Genomic DNA, 22,001 nt, shown 5'->3' with positions numbered 1-22,001 from the left:
CTATTCTTCTGTAAAGCTCTTTGTAACGTTTTTCACTTCACTAGCTTGTTGCAGACCCTTACAGTGACCACACGTCAGTGCATTAGCCTCTTGCCATTGCTGGTGATCCCTAGGTGAACAGTAGCGTTGACGTTAGACGATGATGTCATCATATAACCATTTTGCCTAATGAGAGCGAGATGATAATAGGTTGATTTGATTAAAACTGAGACTGGGTTCAGCAGTGGGTGAGTCCCCCCGAGCCACACATTGGCAGGAACAATGCACAGCACCGTGGTCCAATTAAGTTTGTTTCAAAGGTGAATGTTTCAAGGGATTCCTGCTGGATATAGGGACCCAAAACAACTGGGCCTTTGGATTTCCTTCAGACAACAAGCAGATACCCATTTACACAAATCATTGGTTTTGTGGTGACAACAACACACAAACATTTGTAGCAAACACACAAACACGTGAACACACATGCGCACACACACACACCACAAGCACACACACACACAGACAGACACACACATATTCTCTTATATTCCCAAACCTGTTTGGAAGCAATCAGAAGCCCACTTAACCTCCCAGCGGTGATCCCTGGCAGCTGGTGAGACAGGGGATGTTGGGACCTGTCTGTTTACTCTGTCATGTCTCACACCACTCGTTCGTTTCCTCCAAACACTTCATTTGTTTCCTTTTGTTGCGGCTGCAGCTCTGCGCCTCCATCGGCTGTGTGCGTCTCATTGCCCCTCGCCCTCCTACTCTTCCCTGTGTCTGAGGGCTGAGGGCACACTCCATTAGTCTGAAGATCTGAGGGAGGTTAAGGGTGATGTGTCATTAGTGCTCTCTGCATCTCATCATGGTTCAATTGGTCCCCCACACCGCCACTCCCTATGTGCCACTGTCAGTGAGCTATGGAATGAGCCCCTCCTATTTCTGACTGTCTGTTGTCTCTATACTGGAGGTGTCTAACATCCTCGAACTGCTGCAATATCAATGTGGTCCCTTGAAAAAAGTCAAATATATCAACGTTGTGCGCCTCCAAGAGACATTGTGTCTCCCTAAGAGACGCTGGGGACCCCCAAGAGTCAATGTTTAATTTGAACCCTGTTCAAGTCTCCAACACACTGTTAATGACGTCACTATGTTTTCCACCCACATATTCCAAAGACCCTCCCATAATCCAGTTAGTGTGAAAATGGAGGACATTTTCCTAATCACGTTCCTGGTAATCCTGTTGATAATTTAGAGGAATGAATATTATACCAGCGTCAGCTTCCTCCACTTGATATGCACAGCTAGTGCTGTCCCCTGGATTCCCCTGGATTCCTCTGTCTCTCTCTCTCTGTCTCTCTCTCTCTCTCTCTCTCTCTCTCTCTCAATCTCTCTCTCTCTCTCTCTCTCTCTCTCTCTCTCTCTCTCTCTCTCTCTCTCTCTCTCTCTCTCTCTTGCTCTCTGTCTGTCTGTCTGTCTGTCTGTCTGTCTGTCTGTCTGTCTGTCTGTCTGTCTGTCTGTCTGTCTGTCTGTCTGTCTGTCTGTCTGTCTGTCTGTCTGTCTGTCTGTCTGTCTGTCTGTCTGTCTCTCTCTCTCTCTCTCTCTCTCTCTCTCTCTCTCTCTCTCTCTCTCTCTCTCTCTCTCTCTCTCTCTCTCTCTCTCTCTGTCTGTCTCTCTGTCTCTCTCTGTGTCTCTGTGTCTGTAGATCATTACAGTGGTTGTGTATACAGGTAAAGCTCACTTTGTCAGGGTCATTCCAGCCGCTCCACATGTAGTGGGCCCCATGCCGGTGTACACTTCGTTACCATGGCTTAGCATAAGGATGTTTATGTTGCACTGAGGTTTAGGTCAAATCGTTTCACCCAGGGTAGGGAAGGGGGGGGGGGGGTCGAGATAAAGAGACAGAGCAATGCCTGAAGAGGAAGAATTGTTTTAAACCCCAAAGACATTGGTAATGGGGCAAGGTCTACAGGATTGAGTATGTAGGCTGGTTATCTGCCATGGACGAGCCCGCCATTAGCCAGGCAGCAAATAATCCAGCATTGTGTTTCACTCCTGCCTTTGTTTGTTTGTGATTCATTTGTGTCAGATTTGTTTTGGTCAGCCCCAGCTGTCCGTCCATCTGTCACAGCCATGACATAATGCGCATGCCTATGGAGCCGCCCAGTCCCTCCAGTTCTCCCTGCAACCCCACTCCTGACGTCAGCTCCTGGGCACACATCAAGGAGGTCTTTTTATACCATTCTGTTTCTCTCTGTCACTCTCCCTCCTCCACCTTCTTCTGGTATGTTTCTTCCTTTCGGAAATCATGTCCTCATCTCCTTTAGGAAATCATGTCCTCATCTCCTTTAGGAAATCATGTCCTCATCTCCTTTAGGAAATCATGTCCTCATCTCCTTTAGGAAATCATGTCCTCATCTCCTTTAGGAAATCATGTCCTTTAGGAAATCATGTCCTCATCTCCTTTAGGAAATCATGTCCTCATCTCCTTTAGGAAATCATGTCCTCATCTCCTTTAGGAAATCATGTCCTCATCTCCTTTAGGAAATCATGTCCTCATCTCCTTTAGGAAATCATGTCCTCATCTCCTTTAGGAAATCATGTCCTCATCTCCTTTAGGAAATCATGTCCTCATCTCCTTTAGGAAATCATGTCCTCATCTCCTTTAGGAAATCATGCTAATGAGATGTTTGCCATATAAACTGAAGCCTCTTGATCTATTATTCCAGGAGCATGAAGTTAACGATGGGCTTTTATGAAACGAGAATAGATGTGTTTACAATAGTGTTATTAGTGTTTGTAACCTGATGGGTGGAATTGGTGCATCGACTATCTTGATTGAAAATGGCCACATTAGCTGAGTTCCTAATTCATCCCCATGCGTTATTGAGTCATTATGACATGCCATTGGTCACTCAGCTTTTCCATTCACATCCAATCCATGTACAGGAGCTCTGTAGTCGTTATTCAATAAGAACATGAATCAGGTGAAGACTTGTGAATATCCCCAAAAACTCTCAGCCAATAGCATTTCTCCACTGATTAATAACCCTGGATGAGCGACAAATGGCCACCTTTATATTAATCAACTCAAACCTGTCCGTCTCAATCAATAACAAGCTGCAATGGTAACAAACAAACCAATATTTATATACAGAAAACCGATAGCTGTGAGCAGATTAATTACATTTCACAACAATATTTTTATTGGCTGCATTCTTGATTCAATCATAGCTGTTCCTTTCAGATCTAGGAAAGAATTGTACTGCCTTTGTATTGGCCTTAACACTAGAAAACCTGGCCTGGAGGGAACCCCTTCAAGCCAAAACTAGTCAATCAATCAATCAAATGTATTTATAAAGCTCTTTTAACATCAGTCGATGTCACAAAGTGCTATACAGAAACCAAGCCTAAAACCAGAAACAGCAAGCAATGCAGGTGTAGAAGCACGGTGCCTAGGAAAAACTCCCTAGAAAGGCAGGAACCTAGGAAGAAACCTAGAGAAGAACCAGGCTCTGGAGGGTGGTCAGTCCTCTTCTGGCTGTGTTGGGTGGAGATTATAACAGAACATGGCCAAGATGTTCAAATGTTCATAGATGACCAGTCCTTTTCTGGCTGTGCCGGGTGGAGATTATAACAGTACATGGCCAAGATGTTCAAATGTTCATAGATGACCAGTCCTCTTCTGGCTGTGCCGGGTGGAGATTATAACAGTACATGGCCAAGATGTTCAAATGTTCATAGATGACCAGTCCTCTTCTGGCTGTGCCGGGTGGAGATTATAACAGTACATGGCCAAGATGTTCAAATGTTCATAGATGACCAGTCCTCTTCTGGCTGTGCCGGGTGGAGATTATAACAGTACATGGCCAAGATGTTCAAATGTTCATAAATGACCAGCGGAGTCAAATAATAATAATCACAGTGGTTGTAGAGGGTGCAACAGGTCAGCACCTCAGGAGTAAATGTCAGTTGGCTTTTCATCCTGAGCATTCAGAGTAAGAGACGGGTACGGTAGAGAGAGAGTGTCAAAAACAGCATGTCTGGGACAAGGTAGCACGTCCGGTGAACAGGTCAGAGTTCCATAGCCGCAGGCAGAACAGTTGAAATTGGAGCAGCAGCACGACCAGGTGGATTGGGGACAGCAAGGAGTCATCAGACAAGGTAGTCCTGAGCCATGGGCTCAGGTCCTCTTAGTGAAGGTGTGAGGCACTTTAGCACCGTGTTAATTCGCCTCACAGAGAGACATGGTTACGACGAGATATGATGTTAGCACACAGCCACATGCCCAGTTCCAGGGAACCCAGAAAGACGGCACTTCGTACGCTATTCAGAAGAGGCTTGTGCGAGGAGGTTCAGACGGAACTGGCCTGTTGAGACAACAACCTATCCTCGCGATGGTCATCCTCACGAATAAACTTCTTCGGGCACGTCGGCACTCATTGCTTCTCTCCCTCCCTCAGTGAACACTTTGGATCAGAGCCGGAACCCATGGAGGTAAGGGTCACACGGCTCCCTCGCAGCAACACAGACAGAGACAGCTGGGGCTCTGTCTCTATTGTGGTCAAGGAGGGTACCAGTTCCAGCAGTGTCCGGTACATCCCAACTCAGGACCCACGAGAGTAGAGGGACGGTCACGCGATCTTCCATCTCCTGGGGTAGGCATTTCACTGTAAGGTCTACACCTGTTATATTCAGCGCACGTGACAAATAAACTTTGATTTGACCGCGGAGCCCAGTTCTTTAATAAATTGGACCTGCGGAATGCATACAATCTCATCCGCATCTGGGTGGGGGATGAATGGAAGACAGCTTTTAGCACAATGTCTGGTCACTACAAGTACTTGGTGATGCCATTTGGCTTAGCCAATGCTCCGTCAGTCATTTTGACTCCAACATTCTAACGGACCAATAAATATCAAATCAAATCAAATTTTAGAAATTTTAGTTGTAGACCTTACAATGAAATGCTGACTTACAAGCCCTTAACCAACAATGCAGTTTTAAGAAAAAATAAGTGTTAAAACTTCTTTGGGATCGGTGTCCTGTCCACGGGACGGTTGAGCTAACGTTGGCTAATGCGATTAACATGAAGTTGTAAGTAACAAGAACATTTTCCAGGCAGAAAGCTTAAATTCTTGTTAATCTAACTGCACTGTCCAATTTACAGTACCTATTAAAGTGAAAGAATACCATGCTATTGTTTTTTAAATAAAAACATTTATTTCACCTTTATTTAACCAGGTAGGCTAGTTGAGAACAAGTTCTCATTTGCAACTGCGACCTGGCCAAGATAAAGCATAGCATTGTGAGCAGACAACACAGAGTTACACATGGAGTAAACAATTAACAAGTCAATAACACAGTAGAAAAAAATTTTTGCAGTTTCCGAACAAGGAGAGAGACCAACTTCGGCGGAAGTCATGACAAAAATATAATACAAGGAAAAAACAAACGTTCTTTTGTATTTTTTTAACCATCAACTTTGAAATGCAAGAGAAAGGCCATAATGTATTATTCCAGCCCAGGTGCAATTTAGATTTTGGCCACTAGATGGGAGCAGTGTATGTGCAAGGTTTTAGACTGATCCATGGCATTTCTGTTCAAAATTATGTATCAAGACTGCCCAAATGTGCCTAATTTGTTTATTAATAACTTTTCATGTTCAAAATTTTGCTCTCTCCTCAAAGTCCATGCTAGGTAAAGCTCCGCCTTATCTCAGTTCACTGGTCACGATGGCAACACCCATCCGTAGCACGCGCTCCAGCAGGTGTATCTCACTGATCATCCCTAAAGCCAACACCTCATTCGGCCGCCTTTCATTCCAGTACTCTGCTGCCTGTGACTGGAACGAATTACAAAAATCGCTGAAGTTGGAGACTTTTATCTCCCTTACCAACTTCAAACATCAGCTATCTGAGCAGCTAACCGATCGCTGCAGTTGTACATAATCTATTAGTAAATAGCCCACCCATTTTCACCTACCTCATCCCCACAGTTTTTATTTATTTACTTTTCTGCTCTTTTGCACACCAATATCTCTACCTGTACATTATCATCTGATCATTTATCACTCCAGTGTTAATCTGCAATATTGTAATTATTCGCCTACCTCCACATGCCTTTTTTTCTACTGTGTTATTGACTTGTTAATTGTTTACTCCATGTGTAACTCTGTGTTGTCTGTTCACACTGCTATGCTTTATCTTGGCCAAGTCGCAGTTGCAAATGAGAACTTGTTCTCAACTAGCCTACCTGGTTAAATAAAGGTGAAAAAAGGGGTAGGCAAGAGAATGTCAGGCAAAAAGGTCAAAACCAGATCAGAATCCAGGAAGTACAGAGTGGCAGACAGACTCGTGGTCAAGGCAGGCAGAATGGTCAGGCAGGCTGGTACAAAGTCCAGAAACAGGCAATGGTCAAAACCAGGAGGACTAGAAAAAGGAGAATGCAAAAAGCAGGAGAACAGGAACACCGCTGGTTGACTTGGAAACATACAAGACGAACTGGCACAGAGGAACAGGAAACACAGGGATAAATACACTGGGGAAAATAAGCGACTCCTGGATGGGGTGGAGACAATCACAAGGACAGGTGAAACAGATGAGGGCGTGACAGTATTGTAGGCTCACTACAAGGTAATACATGGCATTTTAATTGAATTCATAGGGCATTTGAAGAGTGTTTATCATACAAATACAACCATATTTTACAAGTACTATGAAGAGGATGGGAAAATTTTTAAACAACTCAGAAATTGTGTTCTGTGTCCTGATTGACTATATTAGACCCCCCACAATACCATAGCTATCTCCTGGTGGCACATGGTTCATTATTTGGCTACAAGATTGCAGGTTCAATCCCACATTTTCTTTAACCACGTTTCCTTTAAAAAGATGTTGAAATTGAGGCTCAGATATAATCTACTAAAAGTTATTGTCACGACTTCTACCGAAGTCGATGCCTCTCCTTGTTCAGGCGGTGTTCGGCGGTCGACGTCGCCGGTCTTCTAGCCAATGCCGATCCATTTTTCATGTTCCATTTGATTTGTCTCGTTTTCCCACACACCTGGTTCTCATTTCCCTCATTATGTGTTGTGTATTTAACCCTCTGTTTCCCCCATGTCTTTGTGTGGTATTGTTTATCTGCTTTCATGTATGCGCACGTTAGGCTGGTTGCGCTGGTTTATGTTCAACCCGTATTTTTATTTTGTGCTTGTTTGTGCCATGTACTTTTGGTTCGCCAAATAAAAGGCTCCAGTTTGCTACCGAATATGTGGAAAATGGAAAATGAAAAATTGATCGGCAATGGCTAGAAGACAGGCGACGTCGACCGCCGAACACCGCCCGAACAAGGAGAGGCATCGACTTCGGCAGAAATGACAGATATTGTCTTTATTTTGCAAAAATGTATAAATCCAACAGAAATGCAGAATTTAGAATAACCGTAAAAAATGTAACGTTGTGTAAAAATTGACCGTTCAACTTTTCAAAAACACATCCGATATAATTCCTATTTTGAGACGCTTCCCATGGTCCCCCTGCCCTATTTTCACGATCTGAAAAGCAAACGATATCCTAGATCAGCACTCATAGTCTTGGATACTTTGTAAATAAGTACGCAGCATATAAAGAGAATGGGTGATGTGATGGTGTATAACCCAGCTACCAGTATGTCCCTGACTTAGTCATGTCTCAGACTAAAAAGGAAGAATGGAAATCCTGACTGACCACACTGCCATGGCTACAATCGTGCAACAAAAAGTATTTAGTCAGCCACCAATTGTGCAAGTTCTCCCACTTAAAAAGATGAGAGAGGCCTGTAATTTTCATCATAGGTACACTTCAACTATGACAGACAAAACAAGAAAGAAAATCCAGAAAATCTCATTGTAGGATTTTTTCTTAATTTATTTGCAAATTCGGGTGGAAAATGAGACAAGCACAAAGACAGGTGAAACAGATCAGGGTGTGACAATGTTGGCGCTGAGTTCAGATAAACATTCAAACGAAAAAGTAATGAATAACAATGAATTAATTACCCACAATGTTCCTACCAGACTGTTCCCACAACCAAGGGAAACATTCTGGGAACCTTTAAAGAACAGACGAAATAGGTTCTAGCAACGTTCTTGCAACTTCAGGTGAATGTTTCTTGCACCCTAAAAGAAACATTGTAGAATTGTCTGCACAACTGGACACTTTTTGTGTTTTGGGAACAGATCTTTTCTTATGGCCCCACAATGTTCTCACCAGATTGTTCCCACAACCTAAAAAAAATTCTGAGAACCTTTAAAGAAGAGATGAAATGCATTCTAGGAATCTTCTTGCAACATTGGGCAAATGTTTTATACAAACATTCTAGTGTATTTTTTTGTCCTCTGTCTCCCCAGTATTGTAGGTCATACTGAGCCCTACACCAAACTGTGCTGTAAGGGTTTCTGCATAGACATCCTGAAGAAGCTGTCCCGCACCACCAAATTCTCATACGACCTCTACCTGGTCACCAACGGGAAGCACGGCAAGCTGGTCAGAGGCAGTTGGAACGGCATGATCGGAGAGGTAAGGAGATGATGGTTATTCTAACAAGCATTATAATTCAAATCAAATCAAATCGAATGTTATTTGTCACATACACATGGTTAGCAGATGTTAATGCGAGTGTAGAGAAATGCTTGTGCTTCTAGTTCCGACAATGCAGTAATAACCAACAAGTAATCTAACTAACAATTCCAAAGCTACTGTCTTATACACAGTGTAAGGGGATAAAGAATATGTACATAAGGATATATGAATGAGTGATGGTACAGAGCAGCATAGGCAAGATACAGTAGATGGTATCGAGTACAGTATATACATATGAGATGAGTATGTAAACAAAGTGGCATAGTTAAAGTGGCTAGCGATACATGTATTACATAAGGATGCAGTCGATGATATAGAGTACCGTATATACGTATGCATATGAGATGAATAATGTACGGTAAGTAACATTATATAAGGTAGCATTGTTTAAAATGGCTAGTGATATATTTACATAATTTCCCATCAATTCCCATTATTAAAGTGGCTGGAGTTGAGTCAGTGTCAGTGTCAGTGTGATGGCAGCAGCCACTCAATGTTAGTGGTGGCTGTTTAACAGTCTGATGGCCTTGAGATAGAAGCTGTTTTTCAGTCTCTCGATCCCAGCTTTGATGCACCTGTACTGACCTCGCCTTATGGATGATAGCGGGGTGAACAGGCAGTGGCTCGGGTGGTTGATGTCCTTGATGATCTTTATGGCCTTCCTGTAACATCGGGTGGTGTAGGTGTCCTGGAGGGCAGGTAGTTTGCCCCCGGTGATGCGTTGTGCAGACCTCACTACCCTCTGGAGAGCCTTACGGTTGAGGGTGGAGCAGTTGCTGTACCAGGCGGTGATACAGCCCGCCAGGATGCTCTCGATTGTGTATCTGTTGAAGTTTGTGAGTGCTTTTGGTGACAAGCCAAATTTCTTCAGCCTCCTGAGGTTGAAGAGGCGCTGCTGTGCCTTCTTCACGATGCTGTCTGTGTGAGTGGACCAATTCAGTTTGTCTGTGATGTGTATGCAGAGGAACTTAAAACTTGCTACCCTCTCCACTACTGTTCCATCGATGTGGATAGGGGGGTGTTCCCTCTGCTGTTTCCTGAAGTCCACAATCATCTCCTTAGTTTTGTTGACGTTGAGTGTGAGGTTATTTTCCTGACACCTGCTAAAAAGTTAGCATATTAAATACATTAGATTTAGCCAATAAAATTGAAGAATAATACAAACCTTTTATTTCCATTATATAGACATACCCAAAAGACATATATAGACATACCCAAAAGACATATATAGACATACCCAAAGGTAATTATTTTTCATGAGATGGCCATAAACAATAACTAGTACTGCTGCATAGTTCTAGTAATGTCTGGCACTCACCTTTCTGGTAAAAAGGTGTTATAAATTTTCTGAGGTGTACCCGATTTTGAAGACAAGCGCAAGTATATAGTACAAATCTTTTTTTCCCCCTAATCATCAAAAGTGGGAGAATAGGGCTTGAAATGACTGAAATGCTTTCTAAATATAGTAACAAAGAAATTATAAATTACTTACTATAAGATTTCACATTTCCTATAACTGTAAAATAAATATGATCAATTAGCTCCATTTCATATAACTGATGACAGAGCATTTTCTGCCTCCTCTGAGCTCAGAAACACGATTCAAAAGTGGTCGTGTTTCAATTCTTGACATTGGTGATTTAGGTTTATGTTTATCAGACCTCATGATAAGACCCCGATGCAGACAGTTCGAAGTAACAAACATTTATTACAAAAACAGGGAGCAGGCAAATGATAGGTCAAGGTCAGGCAGAGTTCAGTAATCTAGAGCAGAGTCCGAAAGGTACAGAACGGCAGGCAGGCTCAGGGTCAGGGCAGGCAGAGGTCAATAATCTAGAGCAGAGTCCGAAAGGTACAGAACGGCAGGCAGGCTCAGGGTCAGGGCAGGCAGAGGTCAATAATCAGGCAGAGTCAGGTACAGCAGGCAGGCTCAGGCTCAGGGCAGGCAGAGGTCAGTAATCTAGAGCAGAGTCCGAAAGGTACAGAACGGCAGGCAGGCTCAGGCTCAGGGCAGGCAGAGGTCAATAATCTAGAGCAGAGTCCGAAAGGTACAGAACGGCAGGCAGGCTCAGGGTCAGGGCAGGCAGAGGTCAATAATCTAGAGCAGAGTCCGAAAGGTACAGAACGGCAGGCAGGCTCAGGGTCAGGGCAGGCAGAGGTCAGTAATCTAGAGTAGAGTCTGAATGGTACAGAACGGCAGGCAGGCTCAGGGTCAGGGCAGGCAGAGGTCAGTAATCTAGAGTAGAGTCTGAATGGTACAGAACGGCAGGCAGGCTCAGGGTCAGGGCAGGCAGAGGTCAGTAATCTAGAGCAGAGTCTGAATGGTACAGAACGGCAGGCAGGCTCAGGCTCAGGGCAGGCAGAATGGTCAAAACCGGGGGAAAAAGAAAACAGGGACTAGAGAGAAAACAGGAGTACAGGAAACCGCTGGTAGACTTGACGAGACAAACTGGCAACAGACAAACAGAGAACACAGGTATAAATACATATAATGGGGAAAATGGGTGACACCTGGAGGGGGGTGGAGACAAGCACAAAGACAGGTGAAACAGATCAGGGTGTGACAATGTTGGTGCAGATAAACAGATCAACATTAAAAAGAAAAAGCAATGAATAACAATGAATTAATTGCCCTTAATAAAAACAAATAGTTATTATGGTCCAAATCCAAATAAACGGAAACTAGACTATAGTGTAGGGTTGCAACACTTCAATAAATTCCCTGGTTTTCCCGAAATCCCATTGGTGTATTTTCAGATTCAGGAGGGCTTAAGCAGGAAATCTGGAATCCTCTCCAACCATAATTTCTGGAATACCAGGGACGTTTTCCAGAAGGAACTTGTTGAAAGTTCATTCTTCTTGCTGACCGTGTTCGGGAAGAGTTTGAGGTTACAACATTAGTTTTCAGGGAAGTATTGTTCTCACTGGGGCATTGGCCACAGTAGCACCGGTAACGGCTGACATAATGCCAGGCAGAGTGCCTGGACTGTAAACCCACTGGCGAGTCCATCAGCATGTTAAACATTACAGTTGTTTTGGGGAAACGTTAGTCGAGGTTATTAAGAGGAGATATCATACTGCGGGGAAGGGAGGGAGGATCTGCCAGGGGTTGAACAACAGGACTGACTCTGACTAGACTAGCAACAACCTTTATATAGGGTTATCAGCTACACAACCACTGGCATGACCCAGTTTCTCTGGATGTCCGCAAGGTCTATGCAGCTGCATGCCTATCTAATCAATGATAGGCTTTCTGTGGTGCCAGGGTTTAGCTTTGCATTAGCTAATGGATACATGTTTATTGGTAGGCCTATTTGGTCATTATCTTCTCATGTTAAGCTTAACATTTCACAAAGCTACACACGGAGTCGCAATGCTGTGATATTGAGACTACTGGCTCGTGGCAATAATGTTATTACAGTAATTACATTTGGAAATTCAACCGTTGCAGTTTGTTAAATAAATATTAGATGCAACAGCATACTAATCAGCTACCAATAGATTGTTTTGAAATATACAACTATCTTGTATAGGCTACCTTAACCTGCATGACATGAGATGTCCTCGCGCTCTCTCCCAGATTAGATAGAAAGCTGTGTACCCGAGATAAGGGACTCTTGATATTGTAGCCACACAAGTCAAACGCCAATTCACCAGTATGAACGAAGTTGCAAACAATTGTTTTTGTTCAAGCCCTCAAGAACTGTTGTCTGCTAAAGACGATCATCTGTTCGCATCTGCCAATTTATTGACCGTCCTGTATCCAGACGACCTGTCCCCAGAGGTTCCCATACAGATCATCTCTTTCAGTACCATGTTGAAGCCGACAATTAAGGAGAAAAAGAGGCTCAATTAAAGATGTTACAAAACTGGCACAACTCCCTTCTGCCCAGTTTTCTTAATGTTGCTGTGGCAATCAGTCAGTCTTTACCATCTCTGTAACTGTCACTTCTGCAGAGAGATTGTTTTATGAACTAAAGCTCATGAAGAACGACCTAATAAGCATTAGGCTCTCGGTCTGATATGTGCTGAGTAAGTGCCACTCGTTGCAATGGCGCTGTCGTAGCCTTGACCACCACATTTGTCACGACTTCTACCCAAGACGGCTCCTCTCCTTGTTCGGGCGGCGTTCGGCAGTCGACGTCACCGGCTTTCTAGCCATCGCCGATCCACTTTTCATTTTCCTTTTGTTTTACACACCTGGTTTCAACTCCCCAATTACACGTTCATTATTTAACCCACCATGGTTTTTGTTCGTGTTCGATTATTGTAAGTTCGGTCCGATGTTTGTGGGCATGGTGTATTTTGAAATTTTGACTAAAGTTCCTTTTGTTACTCATCTCTGCTGTCCTGCGCCTGACTCCTCTGCACCAGCTACACCCAGATCCTTACAGCATTTGTTCACTGAAATCCCCTTATACCTTATACCTTTTATCAGTTTCACTTTTTCAGTCACATTCCTGAAAAATGTAAAAGGTTTATGAATTACGTTTTGGAGGGTTACTGTCAAAATGATGACATCAATGACAGGCGCATGGACCCCCATGGCTCGTGGGGCCCCCATGGCTCGTGGGGCCCCCATGGCTCGTGGGCCCCCTGCTTTGCGGGGGGTGTCTGGTATGCCAGTGTTTACAATGCACAATTGCTGCTGGTAACACTGTCACCCGGAGCCAGGGACTTATGTAACAGGTATTAGGTCTATGCTATATGCAACAATATCTAATGGATTAGGAATTAGGATTGATATTGTATGATGGATGACATTGCATGAATGGGTGGGTAGATTACCATGGGCTGTTATCTGCATCTGTCTGGATGGGTTGTGTAGTATATCAGGGATAATACTGTACACACTGTATATCACCTACAGAGATTTAAGTCTTGCATATCAATGTTGATAGATAAAATGAATCAAACAGGTCAACAGGGGGAATCACTAATCCCACCTACTACAGTGTTCGATTTATTACAGATCATGGAACATATAGACTGTAGACTTTCTATGTCATAAAAATGTCCTCTTCCATTCTCCCTAGGTGGTATACAAGCGGGCGGACATGGCCATTGGCTCGCTGACCATAAACGAAGAGCGCTCAGAAATTATCGACTTCTCCGTGCCGTTTGTGGAGACGGGGATCAGTGTGATGGTCGCCAGGAGCAATGGGACCGTCTCACCCTCTGCCTTTCTTGGTGAGCACGTTTAACCTGCTCATGTAAACAAACAAAATGTTTCTCTACAGAGATAACAAATGACTTGGCTTAAAAAAGCTTGTTTTACCATCTGAAAACAGAGATGGCAAATAGTACTTTCTCTGGACAGAGTTTAGAACTCACAACTGAATATATCGTACAACAAGGTGCCTCACGCTACAGAAACAGGAGAAAGGCTTCATCTCCTATGAGTGGTTCGACTCGCAAAAGACAAGGCTCGTTCAAGGCTACGCTACTTACTTTAATACTTCTTAAAGAGCATCCCTTTCAGATGCTGCTGACAATGTGCTACTTTGGCAATACAATACCACATTGTCCTTGCCATTATCTAGCAAGCAGCTGTCAGAGCACATGGTTTCAACATTTGCCAGAAAGCTGTTCTGATTCTTCTCTCCCTCCTCCTCTATAGAGCCCTACAGTCCGGCGGTGTGGGTGATGATGTTTGTGATGTGCTTAACGGTGGTAGCTGTCACAGTGTTTATCTTTGAGTACTGCAGCCCTGTGGGGTACAACCGGAGTCTGGTGAGCGCCAAGGGTGAGTGTCAGCTCCGACCACCTTTCCCTCTACCTCTACCCTCCCGTATCAGCAAAGGTAGAAAGTCACGGAAAAGTAGGTTGAAAGAACTCTATATTATATCACAGAAAATATTAAATGACATTGAAATGGAATGCAAACGCATGTTATATACGCCCTCTCTGAATCCCTTCTGTCTTTACCACAACCACCATCCTGCCTTCTCCAGATCCCGGAGGCCCCACCTTCACGATTGGGAAGTCTGTGTGGCTGCTGTGGGGCATCGTCTTCAACAACTCTGTTCCAATTGAGAACCCCAAGGGCACCACCAGCAAGGTCATGGTCCTGGTATGGGCCTTCTTCGCTGTCATCTTCCTGGCCTCCTACACTGCCAACCTGGCAGCCTTCATGATCCAGGAGCAATACACTGACACAGTCTCTGGACTGAGTGACAAAAAGGTAGGAGGATTCATCAGTCATTGGTAATTCTGTCTGTGTTCTGTCTATGAAAGGGGGGGGGGATGATGGACATGCTGTAGTGTTTGATGTTAGGCTTAGGCAAAATATAGAGTGGCCTATTTCTGATGAGCAAACAGTGTCTGGCTGCGAACGGTTTGAGAGAAGACAAATAACCACGGCAGAGCCTCAATGTCATGACTGTGACTTTTTCCACTCATACTAAAAACATAATAGGATTCCCAGCGTCTGTGGTGAAATTCAATTAGATCCCTGAAGTCTTTAGGTATGATGTCTGTGAAAATCCCCTGGATTGTATTACACCAGTGGATTTGCCAAGCTGCCAGTGATTATATATTCTAGTATTAACTTATGCATATTTGTGTGGCCTGTGGAGGTGCTCTACACCAGTATTGACAAGGAAATCCATGTTAAAACTTCAGTCTTTGATTTGTGGACTCTCTTCTTTAAGGCACTGAGGGATTAGAGAGGCATTTGAGGGAAAAGACCGAGCTGTCCACTGCTCATTAGAATTCCGGGAACTCATTTAATATTCTTCCCACATAATCCATTAGCTCTACTTTGTGAAAAAAAGACGATAACCCATAAAGTGTCTTTTGACAGTGAGTCTACAGATCAACCAGGGCAGAATCCACAGAAGCTCAGAGAGAATAGACAGACTGGACACTGCAGGTGGAACATTTAAATTGAGCTGTATGATCTCTAAAAAGGGACGTTTTCTGAAAGTGTTTCAAACAAGAGGCTTGTGCGGAATAAAAACTGGTTATAGGACAGTAACTGGTGTTTATGTAGTGACAGATGATTGTTTCTCCTCCTGGGACTGTTCACTTCAGAGGCATGAAGTCATGCATGGACAAGACCTTGCTATCTCCTCAGAGTGACATCATGTACAGACAGGCACCTCCCTCTTTAGACCCTGTCTGTGCTAGTCTCTCCTTTCTGTACAAGCTGTCAGATGTTAACAGATTTTTGTAAGAATCCTATACACTTAACTTTGGCCAGCAAGACTCAAGCTCTATGGGTCAACCATCATCCATGCTTTTAGTCAGGGTTTTCACTGCTTCCCAACAGGCATTTACAACACAGAGCATTGCATGACATCCTGTGCCTGGGGGCACTATCACACTGCTACAGCATTCCCTCATTCACATAGCAGCAACCTTGGTCTGTTGGGTGAGATGAGGAACACAGGCTGAGTATCCTAATGCAGCCAGTGTACAGGATACAGGACAACACTCTGTCATCTCTCCAGCTCCTCCACCAGACAGCAGTGAGACGTGAGGTGCACAAGACTAGCACCAAGGGTCTCATTAATTCATGTGAAATGGCTCAGAGGACATTTCTCTCATTCTGACAAGCCAAGGTTACTAGCAATTATCGCTCACTGGAGTATTTGCGTTAATGAACAAGTACAATTTATTTCCAGTATATTGCACAGTCAGGGTATTTAAATGAACATGGTCCACTCTGCGTCAAAGGGGCATGGCAAAATAAAGAGAAATTAGGAGTTTTTATTACAGTCAAGGGGGATGAAGTCATTCTCTAATTCTCTGGAAAGTATGGCCTGGACTTAATTTCTGTTCATTGTGCCCTCTAATCGTTGAATTGAGAGAGGAATTATAGAGGGTAACCTTAGCTGACCACTTAATTGAGTGAACAGCACTTGAGGGTACAGGCAGATATCAAAGAGACAGTGGTCTAGTGTAGTCAAGGACAAGGTGATCAGTGTCATTGTGTTAGTTTCTTTGAGGTTTATATTCATGCCTCTGGGTTTGCCTGGCATATCATACACTCTGAGAAATAAAGTGCTATCTAGAACCTAAAAGGATTGAGACAACAGATCTTAGGAGAGGGTGGACATTTTATTTTATTTTTTATTACTTAATATGGAAGTATGTCAATGTATTTGATATCAAAAAAATTTAAAAGATTTAATGAATAGTGCATGTATTCTTCCTAGACATGTTGGGTATCCTTGTTCATGCATGTATAATTCAAACTTCTACATTTCCCAAACAGTTCCAGAAGCCACAGGAGCAGTATCCACCGTTTCGTTTTGGTACGGTCCCAAATGGAAGCACAGAGAGGAACATCCGGAGCAACTACCCTGAGATGCATGCCCACATGGTCAAATACAACCAGAAGGGTGTGGAGGACGCCCTCAACAGCCTCAAATCAGGGTAACACTCTGTAAATAATCATTATACACAGTCAGTGACAGAAAACAGACATCAGCGTAACACACTCTAAAATGCCTAAGCAAATATTTTATGTTTTATGAAATTATAATTCATTAGATAAGTTATTACATGGTAATTAAATAGTCATTAAAAATACATTTGTCTATCATTGCATTTCCCCACAAGATAAATCCCTATTGTTATTATCTCTAGGAAACTGGATGCCTTCATCTATGACGCTGCGGTGCTGAACTACATGGCAGGTAAAGACGAGGGCTGTAAGCTGGTGACCATCGGCAGTGGGAAGGTCTTTGCCACCACTGGCTACGGCATCGCCTTGCAGAAGGAGTCCCGATGGAAACGTCCTATAGACCTGGCCCTGCTCCAGTTCCTAGCGGATGGTAAATTACAATTAACCCTGTGTGGAGTGGGATGGGTGGCTAACTGTAAATCTTAGCTGTACTTATCCTTTTAGGTCCCAAATACTCCCAAATTTGCTAAACTGGTAAACTGCCCATTAATGATAAAAATGCGTAACTCACACAAGTAAGCTTGTATAGGCCCGCAGAGCCTCGAGATTAGAAAAAACTCAACTTTAATGAAAATACTGGCGTACATTGCACGATGGACCACTCAGAGATACTGTAACAGAGTTGACTGTGATCCAGGGAACAACAAGTGTAAAATGCTGAGTCAGGGTATATCGAGGGGAGTGATGAGGGTGTGAGATTGGCATTGACACACAATGACAACAACCGGTGCAAGAGTGTTTTAATGAACACCTTCAAGCCTCTCTGTGTTCTGTTCTTCCCGCTCGCTGCAGGTGACACACAGAAGCTGCAGACGGTGTGGCTCACAGGGATCTGTCGTAACGAGAAGAAGGAGGTGATGAGCAGTAAGCTGGACATAGATAACATGGCGGGCGTCTTCTACATGCTGCTGGTGGCCATGGGGCTCAGTCTCCTGGTGTTCAGCTGGGAACATCTGCTCTACTGGAAGCTGAGACACTCTGTACGCAAGTCTGAACGCCTCGACTTCCTGCTCGCTATCAGCAGGGTAGGTGTGGCTGAACCTTCTTCCGAGGGACAGGGGTGGAAAGGGTACATAGACCTAGTCTATAGAGATGTACACACTGAGGCATGTCTTAGATTGCGAAGGCCTTGGGTTCTGCAGAGAATGTGGTCCAATCACCATGGGAAAGTTGATCTGTTAATCTAAGGTACAAAACCGTTTTTTATAGTTTTCCATAAAGAAATGACATACAGTGTAAGCAACAATTCAATGAAAGCAGCAACAACGACATAATTTGCAAAGTCTAAGAAACCATAAAATGTGTTGTTTCTCTTTTCACAAACACAGCAGCAAATGTTTAACTTCCTGACCATAAAGTTCTCAGTCTTTCTTAGATTTTTGCCTCACAGTAACACTTGGAAAATATTGGTAATGCACTAAGTCAAAGATGTACACGATCAGGATATTTCAAGGGCACTAAAATAAAAATGATGCAAAAATAAAATGAGTAAAAAGCCATAAAATGAATTTATAGAGACTGTGCAATACTGTTACGGTCCTAATCCGTCTGACATTGAATTTAAATAGGCCCATTAACAATCCATCTCAGTGGTGAGGTGAGATTAAGCATTCTAGACTGAGACCCATTTTCAAAGTAAAATAAAGCCGTCCACATAAAAATTGGAAAACTAATTTAGCAAGTGCATGGTCAGCTGCTGCCTTTTCATTTACTGTCTTGCATAGTTTGTGTGTTTAACACCGACCTGAATGCATACAAGCATTCAAAACAAATTGTCTATAAACTATTTTGGACAATCCTGAAACTAATTTGGCTTTCACACTTCTCTGTGTAATTGTCTTCACTTCATTGGTCAGACAGGTTAATAGAAATTGTATTTGCTCAAAGTGAATGTTATCAACACAAGCAATAATGTTTTTGAAAGTCATGATTAGACACAATAGCCAAAGATAATTAACACCTGTGGGATTTAATCTCTTCAAACTTTGTGTAGGGTGAGAAATGTGGATCTGTTCCAAAACCTGACAAGGCTTTTTGATGGATGCTAATCTCCTCCTCCTTCGCTATCTCTGCAGGGAATCTACAGCTGCTTCAACGGTGTGGAGGACTCTGACCGCAACGGAAACCTGCAGAACCCTGACGTCACCACCAACTACACCCAGGCCAACATGCTGAAGATGCTGCAGACAGCCAAGGACATCGTGACCTCGACCAGAGTGGAGAACTCCCTGGACAATGCCACCAAGACCATAGAGAGCTGGAGCCGGCGAGGAGCCGACAATGTGCGGGTTGGCCTGCCGCCTCGGGTGGCAACCACTATAGACATGGGCCACAGCCGCCTGCCCTACATCTCCAGCATCACGGACAACCACTCGCCCTACCCCCAGAGGGCGCTCGCTTCCACCTTCCCCATCCACTACTCGGACAGCGCCACCCAGCCCCTGCTGGACAAATCCAGGGTGGTGACGCGGCCTACCCCACTACGCTACACCCTTCCGGCCCGTGGCAGCCACCACTTCTACGAGAGAACCCTACCCATCTCCAGCCTCAGCAGCCCCCACATCGCCATGAGGGACCCTGCTCCCCCCAGCACCTCCAGTCACAACCCACACCCCAGCAGCAGGCTGTATGTGGAGAGCCAGCCCCGGCACCCCACCTCCCCATTTGTCCCCTACAGAGAGTTCCAGGTGCCTGACATCTATGTGGAACACCACAAGGGGCCCCTGGGACGGAAGTTCAGCTACCCCCCTGACCACATGGGCAGGAAGAAGAGGTCCCACAGCTACGTGTTTTCTGAGGCCCAAGACACCAGGGGGAGGAATGACTATGATGAGCCAACCTCCTGTCTGGCTGAGCTGAGGGCCAACCACCTCCTGAACAACCATGCCCCTTCTGCATCAACCATGGCCTGCATGGGGGGCCACTACCCCAGCGGCAGCGCCAGCTGCAACTCCTGCACGAAGCCCTACCTGGAGCCTGAAATGGAGGATGTGCCCTTGCTGGGGAAGGACAAGGTCAACCGCCGGGCCTCTTTTCTCAAGGCCTCCTGGAGCAGTGACAGGATCCGCCAGCTGGGCGAGAAGCCATCCACCTCCACTATGCCTGACCTGTTCCCCCGCGTAGTGGTGGCCAACCCCAAGCCCCACAAGCTGTATGGCAGCCAGGGGAACAACCTGTGCTACCCCCTGGCCGCTGAGCCTGCCTACCTAGACCCGGCTCATATGCGTTCCTACCCCTACAAGCAGCAGAAGCTCAAGTGCTCCCAGTCCACCCGGCTACCATCCTACAGGGAGGCTATCCTGCAGAACGCAGCCGCCTTGCGGCGCTCCTCCTCCACTGTGGTGCACAGACACTACTCCACCTACCTGAACTCCTACACAGACCTGCCTGTATACGTGGGGCCCCTGCCCCAGGGGCCCGGGCCGTTCTACAACAAGGACATGTGCCACTTATTCCCCTGTGCAAGCCACTGCCCTAACAACAATGCCCTTGTGCCCCGTATGGGGGACCGACAGGTAGTGTACCAGAACAATATGTTTGGGGGCTACGAGGGTGCGGTGGGGCAGTCGCGAGAGGAGCCCCCCCTGCCCGGGTCTGGCAGCAGGGATCGGAGGGAGGTCCTGGTGGCCAGAAGAGTCAACAGTCCCTATGTGCCAAAGACCTGGGGCAGGGTATCCAGTCTGGAGTCTGAGGTCTGAGTCCTCCCCCTCCATATCTTCAGGCTGATGGACTATCCCTCCCTCTGGGGAGGGGAAAGCCTACCTGGGGCCTCCCCCTCAGCCATTGGTTTAGGCAAAAACTAATGAATTAGCTACCAACATGGATGACTTGAGTGTTTACTCAGTGCAATAATATCATTGGCTGATGGAAGGAAGTAGAGGACATTGAAAGGCTGTTACTGCTGGGACATTGTCAAGTAAACATTAAACGATAAGAAAAGAAAAGAATGTTGAATAGTATTTAATACCTTCAAAATTAACCTGTTGATTGTTCTTTAAAATATGTTTAAATGCTGTCTTGCTGTGAGAGAGAGATCTGGATGACAATACACTAGCCACTCACTCAGTTAAGACACATTTTACTTTTCTCTTCAATCATTTCGGTATCCTTCCATTTAAATTTAGACACATAAAAAGAGAATACTTTTGTTATCAAACCACAGAAATGTCTTCCACAACTTTTGTAAGTCCAGGAGCTCTAGGGAAAGCTGTCTAAGGCTTTTTGGCTCCGGTGGTCACTGATATAATTTGACTTGGATTTTAAAAGGGAAAATGTTTAATTATCATCTGTATTTCCATGGTTACTCTACTCTTTAATAAATGACAAGGCCACTTCAAGGCCCTTTTGGAATTGTCTATATTTTCCTTTTCTGAGTCAAACTCAACATATGGTATGTAATGCCAGCAGAATGGAATAGCAGGTCAGGTCCCAGGACTCTAGATGTTTGTCTGCTTCAGTTCATTAAGTGGGCCACCTCTGTTGACTCATCCAGAAAGATCACTGGATATCAGATCCAATAGACAGCGCTGTGTTCAGTTCACATGCCAACAATAGGGCAGACAAATTTGTATTTTACTAACACCCTACATAACCTGTTCAGAAACTGTGATATGTCATCAATCTATCAAATCACTGTATGAGTATTCTGCTGAACATCATAAATACATTTTAAAAAGATGGAATAGAAACATGTTCAGTTAGGTAACAAATCCAAACAGAAGCTTTGAATTGTCTATATGACCAGGATGGTCATGCTATTGTCTGAGCAGTGATACCTGTGACTGTAAATCTTCCCTCAGGGCTCATCATGGGATTCCAATGACATTAGCCCATCAGTGATTCTGCCATGTCGCGCGCACACACACACACACACACACACTTTCACACTGGCTTCAAAGGGTGGTGTTCATCAACACCTCACTTTACTTACTTACCAATGACTAGGGGGAGCATTAGCACAGTTTAGCACACCAATAAGGGATCATTTC

General features: G+C 44.5%; 1 protein-coding gene across 2 annotated transcripts in view; it reads left to right on the top strand.

The window, feature by feature from the left end:
* The window catches only part of LOC124015068 (glutamate receptor ionotropic, NMDA 2C-like), an 81,194-nt gene extending 59,844 nt beyond the window's left edge, over positions 1 to 21,350 (top strand). The window contains exons 6-13 of one of the 2 annotated variants that reach the window (XM_046329984.1): positions 8,369 to 8,537; positions 13,637 to 13,790; positions 14,221 to 14,421; positions 14,555 to 14,784; positions 16,822 to 16,982; positions 17,196 to 17,383; positions 17,806 to 18,038; positions 19,089 to 21,350. In XM_046329984.1, the coding sequence (XP_046185940.1) occupies positions 8,369 to 8,537; positions 13,637 to 13,790; positions 14,221 to 14,421; positions 14,555 to 14,784; positions 16,822 to 16,982; positions 17,196 to 17,383; positions 17,806 to 18,038; positions 19,089 to 20,711 (2,959 nt within the window). In that variant the 3' untranslated portion in view covers positions 20,712 to 21,350. The remainder of the gene's footprint in view (positions 1 to 8,368; positions 8,538 to 13,636; positions 13,791 to 14,220; positions 14,422 to 14,554; positions 14,785 to 16,821; positions 16,983 to 17,195; positions 17,384 to 17,805; positions 18,039 to 19,088) is intronic. The other variant, XM_046329985.1, reaches the window with a different exon arrangement.
* The last annotated feature ends 651 nt before the right edge of the window (positions 21,351 to 22,001 follow it).

This window comes from Oncorhynchus gorbuscha, linkage group LG26, assembly GCF_021184085.1.
Source record: "Oncorhynchus gorbuscha isolate QuinsamMale2020 ecotype Even-year linkage group LG26, OgorEven_v1.0, whole genome shotgun sequence".
NCBI lineage: Eukaryota > Metazoa > Chordata > Actinopteri > Salmoniformes > Salmonidae > Oncorhynchus > Oncorhynchus gorbuscha.
The sequence above is the reverse complement of the archived record's forward strand: the minus strand, read 5'-3'. Positions and strand labels throughout refer to the sequence as shown.